Source organism: Vanessa cardui, chromosome 20 (assembly GCF_905220365.1).
Source record: "Vanessa cardui chromosome 20, ilVanCard2.1, whole genome shotgun sequence".
In the NCBI taxonomy this organism is placed as follows: domain Eukaryota; kingdom Metazoa; phylum Arthropoda; class Insecta; order Lepidoptera; family Nymphalidae; genus Vanessa; species Vanessa cardui.
Genome location: NC_061142.1, coordinates 7,528,635 through 7,550,282, shown reverse-complemented (window position 1 = coordinate 7,550,282; position 21,648 = coordinate 7,528,635). Strand labels below are relative to the sequence as shown.

The following is a 21,648-nucleotide window of genomic DNA, read 5'->3' as shown; positions in this document are numbered from 1 at the left end:
ATTAGAATACTCAAGGCAGTTAATATAAGAGTGTTTACTTTTAAGTGGTCACCAATTTCACGTACCATATTGTACTCCAGACTGATCCTCAGTTGTATCAGCTTCAATGATCTGGTTGTCGAACCACATATGAGCTACAGTCATCCTGTTCTGGGTCAAAGTTCCAGTTTTGTCGGAGCAAATCGTTGAGGTTGATCCGAGAGTTTCGACGGCTTCCAAGTTCTTAACTAAGCAATTCTTGGAGGCCATACGTTTGGCAGTGAGAGTCAGACATACAGTTACGGTCGCCAGTAAGCCTTCAGGTACGTTGGCCACGATGATACCTGTAACATGATCGAATAATCAGTACATTGATCACTTTGCGCTTTGAAACACTATGATGAAACGTTAATTAGTATGAATTGTTTACCAATGAGGAAAATAACAGCATCCAGCCAGTGATAGCCGAGGATGAAGGCGATTAAGAAGAACGTTACTCCGAGGAACACAGCTACACCGGTGATCAAGTGGATGAAATGGTGGATTTCCTTAGCAATGGGGGTCTCGCCAGTGTCCAAGCCTGACGCCAATCCAGCAATACGACCCATGACCTACAATCAAAGATTCTTAATTAAGTCAAACTTTATACTTTTACTAAGAGATATTTGTCAAAAAATATTTTTGTCTATGTACATAGAATTTAATACAACAATTATTTTCTTACCGTGTTATCACCACAACAGATTACTACACCCTTAGCAGTGCCTTCAACAGCGTTGGTAGAGAAGAATGCCAAGTTCTTGGTTTCAAGGGGATTCTCGTTGGTAAACTCAGGTCCACGTGATTGAGGTTCAGACTCGCCGGTCAAACTCGAGTTGTCTACTTTAAAGCCACGTGCTTCAATGATACGAATATCAGCGGGAATCCGGTCGCCGAATTTAACCTAGTCGATGAAATTTTTGTTTGTTAAAATTCAACATTTATTTCATAGATTAAATCATGACTTAGTTAATTATTAGAAGCTCGATATATTTTCTGCTTATGTCTAAATACCTCAACAATGTCACCGAGCACAAGATCTTCAGCACGAAGTGTTAGTTTCTCTCCTTCGCGGATGACCGTGGCGAATTGAGGTACCATGTTCTTGAAAGATTCCATGATCTTGGACGACTTGCTTTCTTGGTAGTATGAAAAGATTCCAGTCACGATTACAACAGCCGCCAATACAATACCAAGGTACAAGTTATCATCCGAAGGTTCCTCAACGGTACTCGCCTAGAGAACAAAAAGTAAAAAATAAATAAATAGGAAAACTTGTTTTTTTTACAAACAAATTAACCACATAATTGAATTACGTTTCAAAAAATACTGACCTGAATTCCGTAGGCAATAAAGCATAGAATAGCACCAATCCACAATAATAACGCAAATCCGCCGAAAAGATTTTTACAAAACTTTACCCATTCGGGTGTCTGTTTTGGGGGTGTAAGTGCGTTTGGACCATCTCGTTCAAGGTTTTCTTTCGCTTTTGCGTGACTGAGTCCCTGTAAATTGCATTAATCTTAGTATCTTTTCTTGTACAAGATTAAAAAAAAAAGTTTGAAGTTGTTTATTGAACTTACATTTTCGGGGTGTGTTTGAAATCTTTGGTACAGTTCTTCGGGCGTTACTTTGTGGTAATCGATATCTAACTCCTGTTTAAGGTCATCTAAATCTCCGGGTTTCCGCTTTTTCGCAGGAGGTTTCCGACGGGTCTATAACACACACAATAATGCAAACTCATTAAAATTTTATAAAGATGTATTGTATAGTTTTGTTTATTTATATTCAAATTATAAAAATCAAAAGACTTACTTGTTGCTTATAATCAAGTCTTAAATTAGATGATTTTATGGCATACAGTTAAATAAAATGAAAAATAAAATGTATGACGTTGAAACAAAAGCATGCTCAGCGAGGGCGGTTGACAGCGGCGAGTGGTAGACTTACAGCTGTCATCCGTCACTCGTTAGATGTAGATGTGATAATGCAAATTATAAACCTTGTACTGTCCATCAGCAGTTCTATTATCATCCTTTATGGGGCCGATGGTGGCGACGCGGTACGAGTCGGTACGGCCATGCTGCAAACATAACTAGGGGCTAGACACATTCTACAAGGCGGCCCTAGGGCCATGCAATGAAACTAGGTGAGAGTGAAAATGAATATCAACACTCAAGAGATATTCATTAAAAAAATTTAATGAAAATTAAATTTATTTTTATTTCCAAAATCTCTTGGTTGTCGCAATATTCTAAATATAATATGACATGAGTAAAACAAGGAATGGTAACGGTAATTGTACACACACATTAGCATTAAATGAAAATAATTAAAAAATGGAATCGAGCAAATGTTACAAAAAAGATACGATAAGAATTAATTAAAACAAGACTACAAAAGACCACTGAAAACTAAATGAAAAAGTAATTTCAATTACCATTGTGTGCTACGAGTAATAATACGACGTATTGTACAGGGAGCACACGGCAACAGCGAGCGTGTCCGCGAGGTGTAACCTTGACAAGCTGCTCTATAGTCCTGTTAGGGATCACCGGCTCAATGGCGCTCAATTGAACTGAACTAGTTGCGTGTGCGAAACTCACAGCGACAATATGGAAGCAGGGCACCGCGCACCTCTGTGCATCGCTGCCTCACTACACATGCGCACTACTCATTCACCATTGAACTAAATTCATCGCTCGTTGGAACCCGTTTCAAATATCACTGGTGTATGACTGCGCATTGGATAAATTATGACCCAGTTTTAGTATTGCCTGGAAAAGCACTTGTGCTTATGAAGGCAATAACGATATAGCTATGTGCAAACTAGCCATAATGTCACCGAGGCTAAATGCGTCCGCGATGCCGTAAACAAGCCGGCCGTCGCCGTCGATAATTGATGAACGTTTTCATAACGGACCTCATTAAACCGCGCCCTGAATTTCCATGAAGGTTACAGTCAGACAGGGATAATAGATTGCGAAATGCAATACTATTTTTTCTACATGAAAGGCAGTAATCTAATCCATAAAATGAAGACGTCACGAAGTATTGTCTCGATTGCCTTTTACGTAATTCATATCAATAACAATTTATGGGCGTTGGTCAGGTCTTTGAAAAGTATTCCTTATATATAAAAATTTACGGTATTTTTATTGTCGATTTGGAAATTTAATATTTGGCGTATTATTATTTGTTCAATTTATCTTTAGAACGAATAAACGACAAAGGAACTTTCGCTAACATTAGTACGAAAATGATGAAAAATTCATACGATGGAAATGGAAGTACGGTTGCACGTTGGAAGGAAGGCGTGCTCGATTCGTTACATAAGAGGCACGCAGTACGCAGGCGCACTGCGACTCAACCCCCGCTACCCTCGACATAAATAGCTGAAAGACAAGGTTGCCACCCCCGGGCCCCAGCGACCGCATTCTATAATCTCTGTAAAGGTTAAACCGGAATATCTGATGGAAAATAGAATCCGGTTCCGTCGAAAATAAAACGATCTCACATTTAAAAAGATGGAAGACTCATTGTGATACTTGGGCTTGATAAAAATTAATAATGGTTTCTGGTATGAAGCGAACATATCCTTTAATTATGCTCGTTATTTCATTAAAATATACTTAATGTACAACTAGCATGCTAAGTTCTTAATTAATGATATACTTGATAGCTACTATTATTTTAATCTACGTCTCATTTTACAAGGACTGAACAAGCGTTGATTTATTTATTTCGAATGTATGAATCATTGAACGCTCTACATTTTACTGATTTAGTTCGCTCAAACTATCTTTTTATGTAAAAAAACGTTCGAATCGATACCGAATGCCGGCGATCAGATGATCATTGCCATGGTCACGAAACTGCTTTATACCGAAAATTTGTGGTTACTATCGTAGTAGTTCCACAACATGTGAATGAGACAATTATTTTTAACTAAGTCGGCGTCGCGACGCTCGACGCGTGATTCCCGACATGCAATTATAATATGCGACTGTTGCCAAAACACTATTAGTAGCCAGATTCACGTGTGTTTGTTGATGTGGTGTAACATGTGCGTCAGTGTCTCTTTACCTTTTGGCATCCAGAACAAAAGAGGCGATCGCGCATTTAGATATTACTTCTAAGTCTATTGTAATTCTCTCATCTTTAATCGACGTTATCTCATAATGAGAGTATTATTAAACTATCAACAGATATTAGAACTGGACTTAAAGATGTCTAGATTACAACTTTAACATTGAATTAAGCATTTTAATTACAAGTTATTGCACTTAATTGCCGCAGATAGTCGCCATATGATTTGAAAATGTTTTTGTTACTAGAATTATTATTTTAATCATGTATATTACGTAAACTCTGATTTAATATACCTTAATTACCGTGATAACGAAGGTAAATGAAAACAATAATAATATTTGCGATATTAATTGTTTCGTAAGAGACAAAAAGGTTAAATTATGTAAATTTCAATTTATCCAATGCGTTTTATTGATATGTATAAAGTATTTTTAAAAAGATCTGAGATTGTGTTAGCAATCAAAGACTTGAAAGTTATTGTCGCAGCAAAAAAAAATGAAGTACCAATACGACTTCTTATTAATTCAATAATGATTTAAATACTTCATATAAATGGTATTACTATTACAATAATATTAAAAAAGCTTGGATTGTATGAGACTACTCGTATATAAATTGAAAGATATGTAATTTGATTGGAGAACAGATTAATAAGGCACCGATTGCGTTTCAGGTTCTACGGTAAAACATTCTGCTCCTCCGGTACTTTTAAATAATGGTTTAGAAAACTAGTATAATAATAGTAGAATATTTAGAATAATATTAGAACTGAGTTCGTAATAGTTCTTGAATATTTTTAAAATTATTTAACAAAGTATATCATTTATGTTTAAAGGTATCGTTCGACTTCCATAGCGTAAAGCGTTAATTGGTTACATAATGAACCATTGCCCTAAACCCTATAAGTTTTAGCCGGTAACGGATTCTCAAAAATGGAAAAACGAGAATTTAACATTAATGAATCGAATGCAAGTTGTAAGTATACACAATTTTAGTTCGTATAAGTGAACTTGAAGGACTTTGTCTAGCAACCTAATTGCTCGGTGCGTGCTATCGTCATAAAGGATAAAGGAAATACTCCAATAGACCGACGGCACTCTATGCGATTTAAATGACATAATGACAAGGCAATTTTCTAATAAACCTTCGGTGCTCTTATATCTAGTTCTCGTGTCCGAACCACAACCGCCTCCCGCTACAACCCGTTAGCTACTTCCTTCAGGACACCTTGCAAGGAATTGTTTCAATGAGAGACTAAAATCGAAGTAACTCAAATAATTTTTTTTATATTTTCGGATTGTCAACGAGTAATGAAATAAATTTTCAAGCAACATCGCTTTGTGGTATATCCTTTAATAAAACGTGACAGTACTCATATTAATTTTATAACACTTAGAAAAAAAATCTATTAATCATTCGTTAAAGTATTCGACTGATATCATTATTTTGTTAACGTTGTCATTATAGACACAAGTCAACGATTCATATTTCAAATGATATATAGAAATAATTTTAAAGTCCTGTTATAAGAAAAAGGTATGTTTTATATTAAAAATATTCACAATAAACTAAATTAGTAGATTGTATGAAGCAATGAGTGATGGTATACGAGGAGACCACAAAGCGAAGTGTCTCGCTTGCCGCACAGATCAATACGAGCTGTTACGCAACTGGACTGGCGCTATCTCCGGCGCTTAATTTTACTCTTTTGACATTCTTGCACACATATTTTTTCGTTCTAATCATATTTGTATTTTACAATCACGAAACTATGACATACGATATTGAAATAAAGACATATAATATGACAAAAAAAAAACTAAAGGAGAAAATAACGCAAGCTACGAAGGAATTGCCGACTGTCTGTTCAATTTATTCTAATTGGTGCACAAGCTAGGACAACACTTGAATATGTTATAAGAGAACAAAGACAATGAGACGTGCAAATGGATCCCCTGGATGAACAAGGGGACTTGGCTGAAAGCAAGCACTATACACAAGCAACGACAATTGCTGACGACGATCGCTGTTCAATAGATTCTCCGCACTCACTACCAGCTACATGCACTCACATCTTCACGAAAGCACTGCGCCATCGGGAAATATTTGCTATTTTAAACGCCCTGATAAACACTACTGCAAGCGCACTGCACTCACCTCGCCCATTTTAGCTAGTCTTTATGCAAAGGCGGATTTAAAAGAGCAGACCGCCTTGTGGTCTCTTCTGCGTTCCTCGACGGAATGAAGTAGATCGTCTAGTTCTGGAACAACGGAGACCGTTACGGCTTCCTCGTCTCAATGGAAAAACTAAAATGTGCGCTTCACGTAGTCTCGTCGCACGACACTGAGGCTATGTCATTATGGTACGAAACTAAAACCCGGTATGAGAGAAGTGTACGGGTGGAGGAGGCGCGTAGGGCGCGTCTTTCGGCGGCCTGTTTCGGGCGGCGACTGACGATGGGGCTGGCGCGTATCGAGCCGACGGCTCGCTGACGTCACACTGCGTCACGACGCCAGCGCCGCCGCTACCACCGGCGCGCGCACCCCGCTCTACGACACACAGCGCCCTCTAGCGCCGCCGCACCGATTGCTCCACCCCGCGCGTAACCTTCCACAACCGACACGGTGACAACCGCCTCTTTCGGCCAATATATAAGATATTACGTTGCCGAAGAAGTTCTACCTTGCCGTTATTAAAGCAAAATCCAATGTTTATTAAAATATTTCGTATGTTAGGAACTAGCTGTACTGTATAATTGCCAATGAATTCGTAAATTTTTATTCGCACAGCGGCAGGTCATTTGAAGAGGCGCGCCCAAGTTTAATGTAATATTGAGTAGGTACCGAGATAAAAATACATTGGCAATCGATAACAACATAAGTAGTTAAATAGGTAATTCTGATGTCCTTAATTTTAATGAATCGTAATTAATATATTATTTTACTACAAACGTAACGTTCCACGTCAAGTACAAATAAATGTAATTTTTATGACTTCGTTCGATATACCTATGTAACAAAATATTTTCAAATTGGGGCATCTAGAGTTTCTCTAGAACAGTAAAACTATTTTAAGGCAAACACATTTGCGGTAGTTTTATTGCATACGCATTTCGATAATGTCATAACAGCCGAATATAAATAAATTGTAGACGCAAAATCTTTATATCCAGAGACCTTGAGGGGCTTAAATAGATCTAAGTACTTCGAGCACAGATCGATACCACAGAAAATTTCAATTCTTATAGTTTCAATAAGGAATCCATTGACTGAATCCAAAACTCAACATCAGATCTTTACGAAATATTAATGGAAGAATTTTAGAATAAACCTCTTTCAAAAAGGAATCAATTTCTAAGTTCGTCTATACGATTGACGTGAGCCCGAACATACATAAAAAAAGTTGTAAACCTCCTCCTTCTTTGAAGTTAATTAATTATAACAAACAAATGTTCACGGCGTACAATACTATTTATAATGAATCGATTGAGCAACTACTAAATACACATTTATTCTAAGTACGTATATCATGGCAAGAAAATGTGTTAAGTATCTTTTTAAAAAACAATTTCGCTCGTAACACTTCCTGTACGGATTCTCTACGCTACAGGAGACGCTGAAGTAATTTATACACACGCTAATGAAATTAGTTAATCTTAGATTCGTTAAATACGAGCACATTTTTTTTCATAAATTATTGTAGTTACTGGCTTCCTTTATTTAATTTTTTTTTTCATTCGTAGACCGAAACTTGAAAGAATAAATGATTTTCAAATATAATTCGAGATGGATCGAGGTGTATATAGTCACAAATACGGCAGTAGTTTCGTCGTGAGGGGGCGCCACCTGTCAGATATTAATTTCCGGCACTTGACGTCGTTCCTCGCGCAATTACACGTCAGCAAATATAGACGTGCCAGCTCGTTGCTAGCCACCGGTCAGGTTCGCCCCACACCACTTATGCACGTAGCCATATTGAAATCATACATTTTATTGCCAGGTACTACTAGTTCTAATAAAAGTACCGTCATTAAAACTTGAAAACATTACGCTTTAGATAATACTGAAACAATAACTCATGAGTTTAAAGATATTTATTATTGAATAAAATATTATTTAAAGATAACCCAGGATACCTATAAGGGCAAAAAACAGCATATAGCAGACAAATATACTCTTCTGCACAGGTTCGAGATTCGTTAGCAAAAAAATCAATATTATTCAAATGTTAAAAGGTAGTCAAACCTGGGGCTGATTTATGCGACGTCAGCGAGTATTAAAGATTCCATCTAATTCGGGTACGAGACAGGGTTTCGAGATATCACAGCCACCACTTGACCTTCTATTATGCTATCATAATTTGTAGATGAGAACCTCGCCCCAGACACGCACAAAGCTTAGGGGTTTTTTTATATACGATTGAGTGATTTTAATGTTCAGAAAGAAAAATATGTTTTTAAAAAGCTATGCTATATAAACGAGTGATGAAGCTACAAATTAAAAGTTATAATTGGACGAGGCGTTGTTTGTAATAAGGGTTTAAAGAGAGGCCATGTACACATAGAAAACAATACGCATAGTTGCCTACTCTTCCACTGCCGACGTCGGCCGTGTCCTGCTTTTGTGGAAATTTTTCATTTGAGCAGCTCGGCTCCGGAATGTTAAACAAAAGGATGTTTCCCGTTCATTCGCTTTTCACGTTCAACGACTCCATTGTGTGAAATATATTACTTTATTTATGACAATATTAGTATATAATACATATATATGTGTGCTCGTTTTAAAAATAGCACATTATAAATGAAAAATTGTAAATTATGTATCATTACGTCATACTGTACAGAATATCATCTGGATTTCAATGCAATATAAAAAACAAATCTTCCGTTTAACCAATTTATGTAAAATGTTTGTACTTTTTTTAAATGTATTCAATTATTCTCTTTTCTTTTATAAACACCTGTACTTGTAAGTTCCTAACCATTTGTTCCTAAATAAATTTAAGCTCAGAACTCCACCCTCCTAACTTAAATATGACAATCAATATTAGTGCAGCCTGTCAGCTATTGGAATACTATTAACTACGCATGCACCGCCCTAGCTGGATTTTCCCAGGAATAGGTCAGTTATTGACTTATAGAGGGATGAAAATGAAAGAGGGGAGGTGATGCGTAGGGTATATATTATATAATACAATAGGTGTTTAGATGTAGTTTGTTATAATAGAATATCTGTTATATTCTATTTATTATATAATGTTTTAAGAATAATGTAAAAAGATAGCAAAATAAAAAAGTATAATCTTATATGTAAATAAAAGCGAATTTTTTAGGAGATTATTGTTCTGAATGAGGTCTGTTATTTGAGAAGTTACTATATTTTAGCCTAAAAATAAATTTCACTTGACTACCTGTCAAATCGGTTATATTTTTTGGGAACTACGCTAATTATATTTGACACACGTCAAAAGTTGAGAGGACAAAGATATTTCAAGCGACGATAATTGAACAAGGCGTTCGTAATGTATTATGTAAGGCATTAGTATCAAAGCCGGGGCAACGGGCCATTCCTTCGGCGTGGAGAATCGGCTGATATGAAAATTCGTCGTGGAGCGTTTGTAGTGGGCTGGATCATGTGGTTTGAGGGTGGGGGCGCACGGAGGTTCTATTTGGGTCACCCCGGGCGTCACTCTCCACGATCAATAAGCGGGGCCGGCGCGCGCCGTTTACCCTCTCACTTGCGCCGCCTTGCCATCTACCTAACCCGTCTCGTGTACTGCTTTATCGACGTTAATTATTCTATTAATCGTTCTTATAAACAATAATGGTTCCAATATCGATGTTCGGAACTATTGCTGCGAGGGTGTATCGAGAGCGTTACGTTTAGCGAGCGTTACCTTTAACAATGAATACGGAAAAACAAGACCCGCCCTAAGTTCGCCGGCAGCCATGAAGTCTGTTTCTAACCAAAGTCTAGTGAATGTTTATGTAACGTAACATTTATAAATATTTTAAGATCTCTGTTACCTAAAAATATTTTTTATTCTTTTGGAACGGTCCTTGGTAATCTCTGTAATAAAACGTAAATGGTTTTCTTCATTTTGAAGAGAACAATTCGTATACAGTGTTTTAGTTTCGCATACATAAATTATCATAATAATATTACGATTATCTTTATTCACACATCTTGCAATAGAACAGCTAAGGAGGTATTATATCACTATGAGCTCAAGTGGCTTATATTACTTTAAGAGCGCTGAAAGCTTAACGGAGACGTTTCGAGCTCGATTCTGAAGTCGATAAAAAAACCATTCACGTTTACATCATACATAAGTAATACTGCATAACAATAGTAGTATTAAACTTTAACTTTTATGTAAAAACAGCGTTATCTAGATATCGAATTGTAAGCTGAAGTAAAATATGTTTGCTCAGCTGATAGCCTCGCGTTATATTACCATAAATGTCGCTTTAAGCTTTCAAATACGCTGTCATCAAGTTGAGACTTACGAAATAGTAAATATGAAAATAGGATACACGATGTTATTCTCGAAATTTGCATAACTGAATCGAGTTTGGCAAACTTTTCACATCAAGCTATGCCTAATGGTACTTTTCTTTTTCAATTCATATTATATACATATATTCAGTAGCACATATCGTCCGCGTATTCGCTGTGTTTTATGGGTTAGACATAAAAAAAGTACTATATGTCACTCCTTTGGATTCAAGCTTACTACTTACTAAGAGCCTATGGCCATGATAAAGATAAGAACAGATAAAAAACATAGGTACTTTAGCATTGAAAATATAGCAGATACAGAAGTATAGATTATTTCAGGTGAAATTATATTGTAATATAATATGGGTTGTTTTTTAAATACAGACTCAAATTCAGACGTAAATACTGGTATTGGTGGAAAGTACGTAATAAAAACACAAGATTGGCTGACAAACTATCCTGAAAGGATGTATTTGTATATATTTAGTATAATTTAGAGAGTATAGCAACAGCCTGTTCAAACCTGAAAAGTAGCCCTTTTTTCTTGAAGGTTTGAAGCGTATTTCACCAGATTATTCTAATATGGAAAAACACATTCACTAGTAGACAGCTTAAGCGTAAGGGACTTTGTTTTATACTATGTAATGATAATGATGAAACGAAAAAATTAAAAACGATTCTTTAAGTGTAGAATTACTGTAATAGACCATAAGTATCCTTTGATCAGTTCCGTCAGTCCATTGATGACGTCATGATTTCATTGTTCTATAGCAATTGTAATTGCTTCTGATATGAAATCGAAGATCGGGATGACGTTTTATATCCCAATGATGGGTTGAAAATAATATATACACTAAAAATGATTATTGGATGCTGTCCTCAATACATACATATACATTATTCATCCGATTGTGATTAAACTTTGGTTATTTATTCTCACGTACGCCCGTGAAGGTTTTGCTCCGAGAAAAATAAGTTTGTTTTTGTATGTTTTCCTTAAATATGAATGTTTAACGTAGACCCCCGAAGCCGAAACTAGCTAGTATTTATATACAAAAATGAATGTTATGAAATAGTGCAAAGAAATATTTATGTAGAACTTTATGCACGGCATAAATTATCTCTGATTTATATTAAAGAAGTATATTATTCAAACAATAAAAATAAAATAAATCAATAAACGAGTCATTTACTTACACGAGTATTTTATTAGTACACGTATTTAGTTGCGTAATAGTTATAATAAAAATAAATTTATTTCATATAGACACACGTTACGTAATCTATACGATAATTCTTTCATAGAATACATTAATTCCTTAGCTTTAAATTTAATTCAACACTGTAAAATGGCGATTGAGAATTTTTGAATAAAGAATATTTAGATTTTAATCTTAATATTATTTAAGACCAGATGTTTAATCTTAACTTACTAATAATATAAAAACGAAAGTTTGAATGGACGGATGTCTGTTAATCACGCTAGAACAACTGAAATCAGAATCAAATTAGAATTAAATTTGGCATAGATATAGATTATAGCAGATAAATTACTTCTTATTCCCTGGAAAATACAACCAACAACCGCAACCACCCCCTAACCTCAAAAACCGGAAACTAGCATATATTACGTATCGGTTCATGTCGGTTTCGCTTTTAATAATAATAACTTAATTACCTTATATGGGATGTTCGTCGTATAATTTTATCCAGTTTTAATAAAACCCAGTCTGATTATATGTACGTTATGATAATGGAAAACGACTAATCAGGGTAATTCTACTAATTTATAACAGGTGCGAACGACAACTGGATTTTTGTATTAGTACAAGGGAAAGAATTGAACGACGGCGATTTTGATACGATGCCATCTGATAGCTGAAAAGTGTCAATTAAACCTAAAGAATCAAAAATCAATTAGTAGAATTTAACCTCCATATTCAATTTTATCTATCGCTGAGAATAACACGACGTCAAAAATCCATCTCACCAATAAAAGCGATACAAGTTTTAATATTCAGTACAAAGTGTATTTAGAACGTGTTTATAATTTATCATCTTCCAACCATTTGTTTAGTTTACGCTATACATATTCGTACTATAGGCCGACTTATAACATTTTCAACTGATAAACTCATGATCAGAGAATTTTAACACAAGTAACTCGATCGGTACAGCCGTCACCAAATACAAAGACATATAAATTATTGTACGACATTATAATTATTTGGACCGTCGTTTTAATGTTTGAGGGTCGGTGATATCTGAAATAATTGGACGAAATTCGAAAGCGGGTCGGCCTCACTATAAATTTTCCATCTGACTCTTTTAAGTCTAGCTTCTGAAGCGCTTATCAAAGTCAGATTAACTAATTTGAGTTTAATCTCAATGTTCATTGGTCGATGACATCCTTTGACGCAATAGACGACCAATGAGCGCTCAGTGTTAAGTCAGATTAGTAAATCTGACTTAGCTCATATTTTCAGCTAGCGGTTACAGGGCACTATTCACATATTAATATTTTAATATACTTTCCAATTTCGAAGCGAATATAATGAAAATTTAATGAAGCATTCGCTGTTCACGTACCAAAATAAAAATCTCATTAGAAATGTAATTTAAAACTTTGGGAAACGCAAAGAAGTAGACTGAGATTACTCTGAACTTGGACTAGGGTTCCGTTACATTTACATTCATAAGGTTTCTTCATCTATCCTCATCGTTGGAATATATAGAACGAAAAAATTACAGCTAGTAGTGACCCACAACTGGGCAAAACCCTGCACTCCATCCACGAAGTTTTCATTGCCGAGCACGATATGAATTATAAAACAAATTAAACATATGAAAGTTAAGCAACGCTTTGAACCCGCAATCTTCATTTAAGATTCACGTATTCCCTCCGCTCGCCCATCTCGCTCAGCTTTATACATACAGTACGTAATAGTATACAACAATAAAAGCCCAACAACAAGGTTACTAAGCAATCCCATTTAGAGGGTTTTAGCAAATCGAATACACAATACATGCCTCTGTTGGTATTATATTCTAGGCGAGCAGATGCCGCTCCGAACCGCTTCGAAGAGGAAACTTAGTGCAGAATCAGCAATTGCCTACTGCGTCGCTGTATCAATATTACATTACAGAACCACATTTGACATGGCAGACGTATAAGTCGTGATGTTAACCTCATTTAAATTATACAAATGCAAGATTACATTATATTTAATTTCCTATTCTTTACTATACTACAGTCTGCTTAGAATTTGAACTAGACTAGCGTAGTGCCTAGAACGCGTGCATCTTAATCGATGATTGCGGTTTCAAGCCCAGACCATTTTTATTTTCATTGAATATCCATGTGCTTAGTTTGTGCTTATATTTCATCTCGTGCTCAGCACTGAAGGAAAACATCGTGAAAAAACCTGCATGTATCTAATTTAATATAAATTCTGCCACATGTGTGTTTCAACCCGCATTAGAACAGCGTGGTGGAATATGTTCCAAAACCTTCTCCTCAAAGGGAGAAGAGACCTTAGCCCAGCAGTGGGAAATTTACAGACTTGAAAACCAGTACTTGTAATTCGTTGGTTTTTAATTTAATGAACACTAATTTGGTTTAATTATAAATCTTTTCTATATATCTCGCCAAGTGATTTAACATCTAATAATAGCTTAATGACTTCCGTTGCAAAACAGATTTAAATAAGATGCCACAGATAAGCCAAAAGTGAAATATTGGAAACATAGTAATGATTAAAAGGCAATGATTATCATCCCAGAATGCCCTTAATTTATGTAACTTTGTCAAACCAAAAATAAATAATGCCATGTAGTCGCTCTATTTGTAATGTATAAGTATGCGATTGTCGATACGAATCAACATTCATCATTTACTTGTGGTCATGCCATAAATTTAAATGAATATGTTTAAATCGGCCGGAAACCCTACGTCATAGCGGACTATTTAAATAATCGATAGTCTTAAGATGCAAAAAATACCAAAAATAGTATTTCGGTCGATCTTCTTCTATCTTTTAAATCTAAATTATATATTTTAAAAGCCATAATATTGTAAGTGTCTATTAATATATTATTTCTCCCACTGTTTTGAAATTAGAAAACCTGATAGACAACCTACCTGCAGGGGCTCTTAGAAATATTGACCATTCTTTCCATCACCAATGAGCTACTTCGCCAACAACCTTGGAATATAAGATGCTATGTTTATTTAATTCCACTGGCTCACTCCATCATACCGGAGCATAAAAATACGTCCACATCCATTCCACTCCACTATTGACGAATATGTCAAGAGTGGATGGTATCAACACTTGCACCAAGTAAAATTATACCATTAATCATACTATCGAAAAAAATAAACTTTTTCTCATCTCCAAAAGCTTGCAATGGGCATATGAAAATTAAGCATATTTAATTTGACTCTGTCATCTTTAATTACACTAGAGAGCTTGACTGCTTATAAAAAATAAAGCAAGTGGAACAAATACAAACATTCGCTGTATTAAAAATAATTATTTCCTTTGCATTTCCATCTTTAAAAATAGTTTCTACTTATTTAATAAATGAAATAAGAACATGAAATATGAGTGTCATCGTGTTTTTAAAATGTATATTTTTTTTCAACAACGAAACGTTTTTAATGGAAATGCCACAATTATAGTTTTCCAACGTTACCTACGCTGCAAGCCATCGAGGTCAGAGCGAATATAACTCGTAGCCATGTCGATTTCCGATATTAAATTCTTCCGATACAAAAATTTCGCAAGACAGACGGCATCGCTTTAATACGTTATTGTTATTTCATTTCATCGGTCTCAATGCATAATGTATACAAGGGATGCAATTGTTGATTGATCAACTTAATTATAATCTAAAAAAAACTAGAAAGGATGTATAAAATATATACATTTTCATTTGGTATTGTTACTAAAATTAATTGTTATATTACTCCGTATAAAATAAGGGTGCTTAAATTGATATTTTTTTTTATATTAAAATCTATGAATAATACAATAATCGGGTAAGAATCGAGTAATACAGACGACGAGTGATAAGATCAATAATTTTAATTCTACTTGAATACCACTCTTAGTAAAAAATTATTTCATTTAACAACTATCAAATAAAATAAAATCATTTTAATCGGGTCACAGCCGGCGGAGTTATCGCGAAACATACGCAAAAAAAAAGACATGATGAATAACCTACTTCTCAAGTCGAAGAAAGAAGCCAAGAAAAAGAATAACTACGAAGTTTTTGCCGACACTTAGTACACGTAGTTTACATTCCGGTTGCTACTAGCTTTACCTAAAGCGCTTATTGTCTTATACCTAATTGAGTAACGTAATTTAAATTTAATGAAAATCATTTAGTTGCAAATATACTTCTCTAAAAACGACAAAGCAATTTAAGAGTTTTTCTTAACAAAACTTAGCAAGAAAGACGTCAGCACAACAAAGGAACGCATGTAAACGTAACATTTAGCGATGTCGGCGATTACAAGACTCAGACATTACATTTTCTAAAACATTTCAGTCAATGAAATTATTATAGAGTAAACCGAATATGAGTGAAGATAAACAAATCTCGTCATGGCCGTTACTAAGCCGATTCGGTTGAATCACTGGCTTTCATATACCTACAGGCTGAAGGTGAAGACGAAGGAAGTTTATTAGAATATAGATGAGATTTATAGTTCACAGAAATATTCTTGCGCACGTCTCACGTCTCAAGTTGTAAGGAATTTCAAAACGATACCTTCGTTACGAAAACATTTTTTTTTCTGAATGACCAGTATTTATTTTAATGTGTATCCTATTATTAGGAGCAATGCCATATTAAGATCATTGAAACTAGCAAAGGAGAGAAAAGACCCAGCGATACAACGTGGTTACGTAATACCATGAAACCTATCAACCTTCAGCTACATGAAACTCCGCACGTAAATAAACCCGCCAGGTGACATTTGAGAGCTGCGGTAATTTGCAATGCAGTATTCAAAGCAGATTAGTTGAATCTCTTCCGACAAGCCCTATGGGCGAGGTTTGAAACAACGGCGCTGTTATGTAACCTAACCACAAATTCAGCTGAGGCAAAAGTTAAATGAGACTTAATAGCACTTGTGCTAAATCAAGAGGAGACATTTTGTACTTTAGTTTTTTTATTTTTATTTCTAGACAAAAAAAGAACAATGTTCAGTCAGAGAACAGTGCGCAGTCGCAGAGAGTAAAACGAACTGGGGTAAAGTTGAACGCTCTTCTTGCAATTGATTAAAGTACCTCACGAAAGATAGATCGCAGACAGACCTACGTTACAATGTGATGTAAATTAATATCGTTGTTCATTACGATCATTAGAGTTCTGTTACGATATATATATATATATATATATATATATATATATATATGTTTGCTCTGTTATAATAACAATTTACGGTACATTAAATAATGGAAAGCACATCGATGCTTTGGCACCATGCACTAATATTAAATGTAGTAAATTGTTGGTATAAATACTACATGTTCTGCAATCCAAGTGTTATCTAATTCAAATGTCTAAATAATAACATCGAATGGTAGTACTATAGACATTTTATTACCCAATTCAATTCCCAAGTCTGCTGAAATCCATTTTATTCTTAAAATTTGGCATTTGAATCTACTACACTTTATTTAACTAGATCTCGAAGTATTTTTGGCATTATGTCCATAAATTTGCCAAGTCGCTTCTTGGCTCATTGGTCAGATAAAATATTCTTTAGTAAATCTACTAGAAGAAAGTAATACTATACGGTTAGTCATTTCCGATGCCAAGATTCATTTTTGGATATGTTTTAAACATAGCTTAATCAAAGTAAGTATCACAATGTCGCAAGGGCAATGCTAATACTAAATATACTACAGATTTTTTCTTGTTTCTTTACCATATTTTCCATTATTTATAAAAACCTTCCTCTCGAATCACTATCTATTAAAAAACACGTTGCATAATTTGAAAGATCTAAGCATACATAAGGTCAGACAGCGGTAAGCGACTTTGTTCTATATCGACATATAAAGTTATCTCAAAATACATAAGAAATAAAAGATAATAAGATATGTAGGACGGGGTCGTTTATCCGCTAAACAGTCCAGGTTATCTTATATTATGTAAATCCAACCGTGAATCGGCTAACGTTAAGTGCATGCGAGAATTGCCGCGGTCGACATAATTCAATTATGAGCCTGCCGGTTCGTCGCAAAGGTATTGTACGAAGGATAAACTTGCTCGGATAAAATATTAGACTCGTGGGAACGTTTGAATTAACGTACTCCTAAAAATTAATTAATTGAAAGAAATTGAACGTTTCCCTTCATTGCTGTTGCATGATATACCTACATAGTTTTTTATCACGATTGTCTTGAGTATTAAGGCATTAAACTCATTTTATCATGTACATTTTGTATGATGTGTAGCTTGTTATTTGAGCATAAGAATGCCGTTCACCACCCAAACCTTCTTTCCAAACCAATCAGTGCCAGCTTGAACCACTTGAGGTGGTTCAGACTAGAACATACTTCTACGCATCCTTTAACGCCAAGAAGTTCAATGACCATTTTACGATGTCCTACAAAGAAGTAATAAATAAAGCAAAAATATTATATGACGATAAAAAATAATAATATAATATTCTTAGCAATACCTAAACTTAGAAATTCCGATATCATAGGAGTTTAGAAAGTTCAAATACTAAATATTCATGAAGCAAATTATTTATCTGTAAAAATATAACCAACTAGCGGTCGCCCGCGGCTTCGCCCGCGTAGATAACGGTTCATAATCAGTCTTTTAATATCCCTACTGCTGAGGCACGGTCAGATTTGAAGAATTACTGCAACCGGCGCTTGGATCTATTGTGATAAACCTCAAATTCGTGATCACAACACCTCAGCCAGACCAACATCAGCCACGAATCTGATGAGGTTCTTAGGGTCGGAGGCCATTATGCCCTCTAGGGACCGGAGTTAGAACATTTTATAGTTCTATCTTTTATAGTTTAGGCATCATACGCAAAAAAACAACTTTTTTGGTAGATTTTTTCCTTTTTTGTCCGAAAAGCCCAAAACATCTTACGGAACCCTATTTTTTTTTCAAAATAAAATTTAGCCTATGTTATGCGGGATTAATTTAGCTTTCGAATGGTGAGAGAATTTTTAAAATCGGTCCAGTAGTTTTTGAGCCTATTCATTACAACCAAACAAACAAAGTTTTCCTCTTTATAATATTAGTGTAGATATTTAATCCATGTTTTGTGTTTATTCAATTCAATTATTAATAGAATAATCGAAGACAAGAATCAATGTTGATCGACATTAACAAAAATCACTGTTTATAAATCATAAAATACTTTCAGGCTTTGTATGGATATAATGTGTTGATTATCCACGACCAAGATACTGCTTTAAATTTTAAGATTTTAAAAATTTCAAGCAGTCTATCTTCTATATTCCTAAAAGCATATAATTTTAAAGCATTAGTTAATTTTTATATTGATACAAAAATTTGTTAATTTTTAACATCATATTAAAGGTCAATCCATACTAGTAGAGAGATAGAGCAAAATAATCAATAAAAAAATAAAATGCAAAAAAAAATTAAGCATAAAGTGACATAGCACGAAAAACTCTCGAAATAGCCGAACACGAGCTGCACTTTAATAGGCAGAGATTTATCATTGTACGTTATGAATGGGAGCATCAAACTTATAACGATTTTACGTAATGATGAAGTGTTTCGACAAGCCATTTGGCAGAAGCTTTTGGCAAGTTGGCTAAGTTGAAGCTGTTTTAACAAACTTAATGCTTCTTCGCAACGGACCAACTTGCCTATTAGTCTTTTCTGAAAACTTACGGTTTGAATTAGTATTTATGATACCGTCACATGATTAAGTTATCGGTACTTTAAAAGTTGTATGGATGGTGTACGTCGTAATGTGAACCCATTACGACGTACACTATCCATACAAGTACTAACAAACCATTATCCAAGCCAAATTGCGCGTAGGTTTTGAGCATGAATGAGGTTTGTGAACTTGCTATTGTCAGATAATACCTGTATACACTGGTTCAGAATAAATTTTAGTGTGGTCACAACACGCTCTCAGTAATATATTAATATTAGAACGCCTCGTAATATCACCGTATTAAAAAATCACGATTATGATCTACCTTTGATTGGACAAAAGTGAAAAAGTAAGTCCATCTCCCACTAAAATTGTACTTTTTAAACTATATATTTAGAGTTATTAGTTTAGTTAGTTATTTTAAAATAATGTTGTACTGTTAGATGTAAGGTATACTCGCAATCATACATTTTATAAGAAATAGGGATGTTCTTTCCACAACGCCATTTGATTGGATTTGAAAACTCAACTTTGCTTTACTGCAAGCGTATTAGGATATATCCATTCCTCTCGTCATATATTACCACCAAACAACAGTACTTAAGATTGTTGTTTTTTGATTTGAAAGGCCAGCCAGTGCCACTAAAAGCACAAGGACCTTAGTTGAATAAAGAAATTTCTTAAAGCGCCAATGTCCATGGGCTGTGATGATCACCTAGATGGTCCATTTGCTCGTAATCTTGTCTTTATTACAAGAAATGAACTATTGTTAGTTATAAACTGAATTCGCAGTATAGTACTCTCATTTTATATATTTACGTTATGTCTTATAATGCTCTCAATATTATGATAATATTATAATTCATATACAAACAATAAAACACATGTGTATACTGATTATTGAGTGTGTAGTTCATTTATATAACCAATTTAAAGAGGTCGTTACTGAGTTTATTCTACGTGAATTCTATCGGCATAATTACAAATAGAAAGACATTTTCAATGGATTTATTTGACACTATGTTATATAAAGATAAACATATTTGGTGATATAATACATATCACCTAGTATAGTCTGTTATCATAGTTTTTTTTTTAAATCATAAAAAACAATGTTATTATTTTAAGATGTTTTGTTGCAGATGGTGATACTAAAAAAAAACAAATGGTCAGATTCGCGCAACTCGCTAGCGAGTAAATTGAAAGTTTTTTTTTTTTTTTATAATAGCCTTTTGATATAAAGTTGATGATAAAGGCGTGAGTTATTCTGACACTATTCACTACTACTTAAGTATAAAAAATACATCACTATACTTTACGCTTACGTTACGGCTCCATAGGTATTTCAGCATCTGTTTGCGGATAAAATCAAGATCATAAGATCTAATACAAGTCAGTATAGGACTGAATTGTTTATCGGTAGTTAAAGTAAAAGCAACAACGGGTTCAATAATATCTGAAAAGAACTGGTGAAAGAATTTTAGTGGTTTTTGCAAACAACATGACTAAACTATTTGACTCGCTTGACGATCTATATAGATATTTATCTATATAGGTATGTATCTATATAGATCGTCAAGCTATATAGACATATTGCTAAATGTTGCTATAATAACTAAAACGTTTCCTTAGTCGTATAATCATGAAACTTTTAAGTCGTGTTAACTTGCCCTATTTCTGCGATAAATGTTCTGTCAATGTCAGGATAAGGACAAGATTAGTAAAATATAAATTACAGTGACGTATACTCCGACACACATGTGTAGCGTAGCTGACACCAGCGATTAATACAAAGACACCGTTAATTGCATTTAGTATCTAAAACATAGTAATGCTTTTGTAAGATTTCTAATAAAGATAAGGTTTTATGCGAGTGTAATAGAAAACTGACGTTAGCGCTATATAAGACTCCGACTCATTCGTAATGAAATGTATTTATTATTTTCTCGACCTTGCATATAAAAACTGCCTAATTTCTACTTTCGTTTAACATTATAATATCGAATCTGACCTTAATTACATTTAAATGACCATCCTAACAATCATTTTAAATGTAATGGTGGATCTGTTTATTTGTTATGATTTCTCTGTGAAATATTTCATACACATCGTTAGGGGTATAACATCTACTC

At 34.5% G+C, this 21,648-nt stretch overlaps 1 protein-coding gene across 9 annotated transcripts in view; it reads right to left on the bottom strand.

Moving 5' to 3' along the window:
• LOC124538592 (sodium/potassium-transporting ATPase subunit alpha) overlaps window positions 1-21,648 on the bottom strand; it is a 46,461-nt gene that overhangs the window by 8,925 nt on the left and 15,888 nt on the right. For 4 of the 9 annotated variants that reach the window (XM_047115699.1, XM_047115698.1, XM_047115697.1 and 1 more), the window contains exons 2-8: window positions 2,021-2,101; window positions 1,602-1,733; window positions 1,353-1,523; window positions 1,033-1,254; window positions 704-922; window positions 410-590; window positions 66-323 (exon numbers count right to left, since the gene is read on the bottom strand). In XM_047115699.1, the coding sequence (XP_046971655.1) occupies window positions 66-323; window positions 410-590; window positions 704-922; window positions 1,033-1,254; window positions 1,353-1,523; window positions 1,602-1,733; window positions 2,021-2,101 (1,264 nt within the window). Of the gene's footprint in view, window positions 1-65; window positions 324-409; window positions 591-703; window positions 923-1,032; window positions 1,255-1,352; window positions 1,524-1,601; window positions 1,734-2,020; window positions 2,102-6,267; window positions 6,575-21,648 lie in introns of those variants that run through there. The other 5 variants (XM_047115704.1, XM_047115703.1, XM_047115702.1 and 2 more) reach the window with 4 other exon arrangements.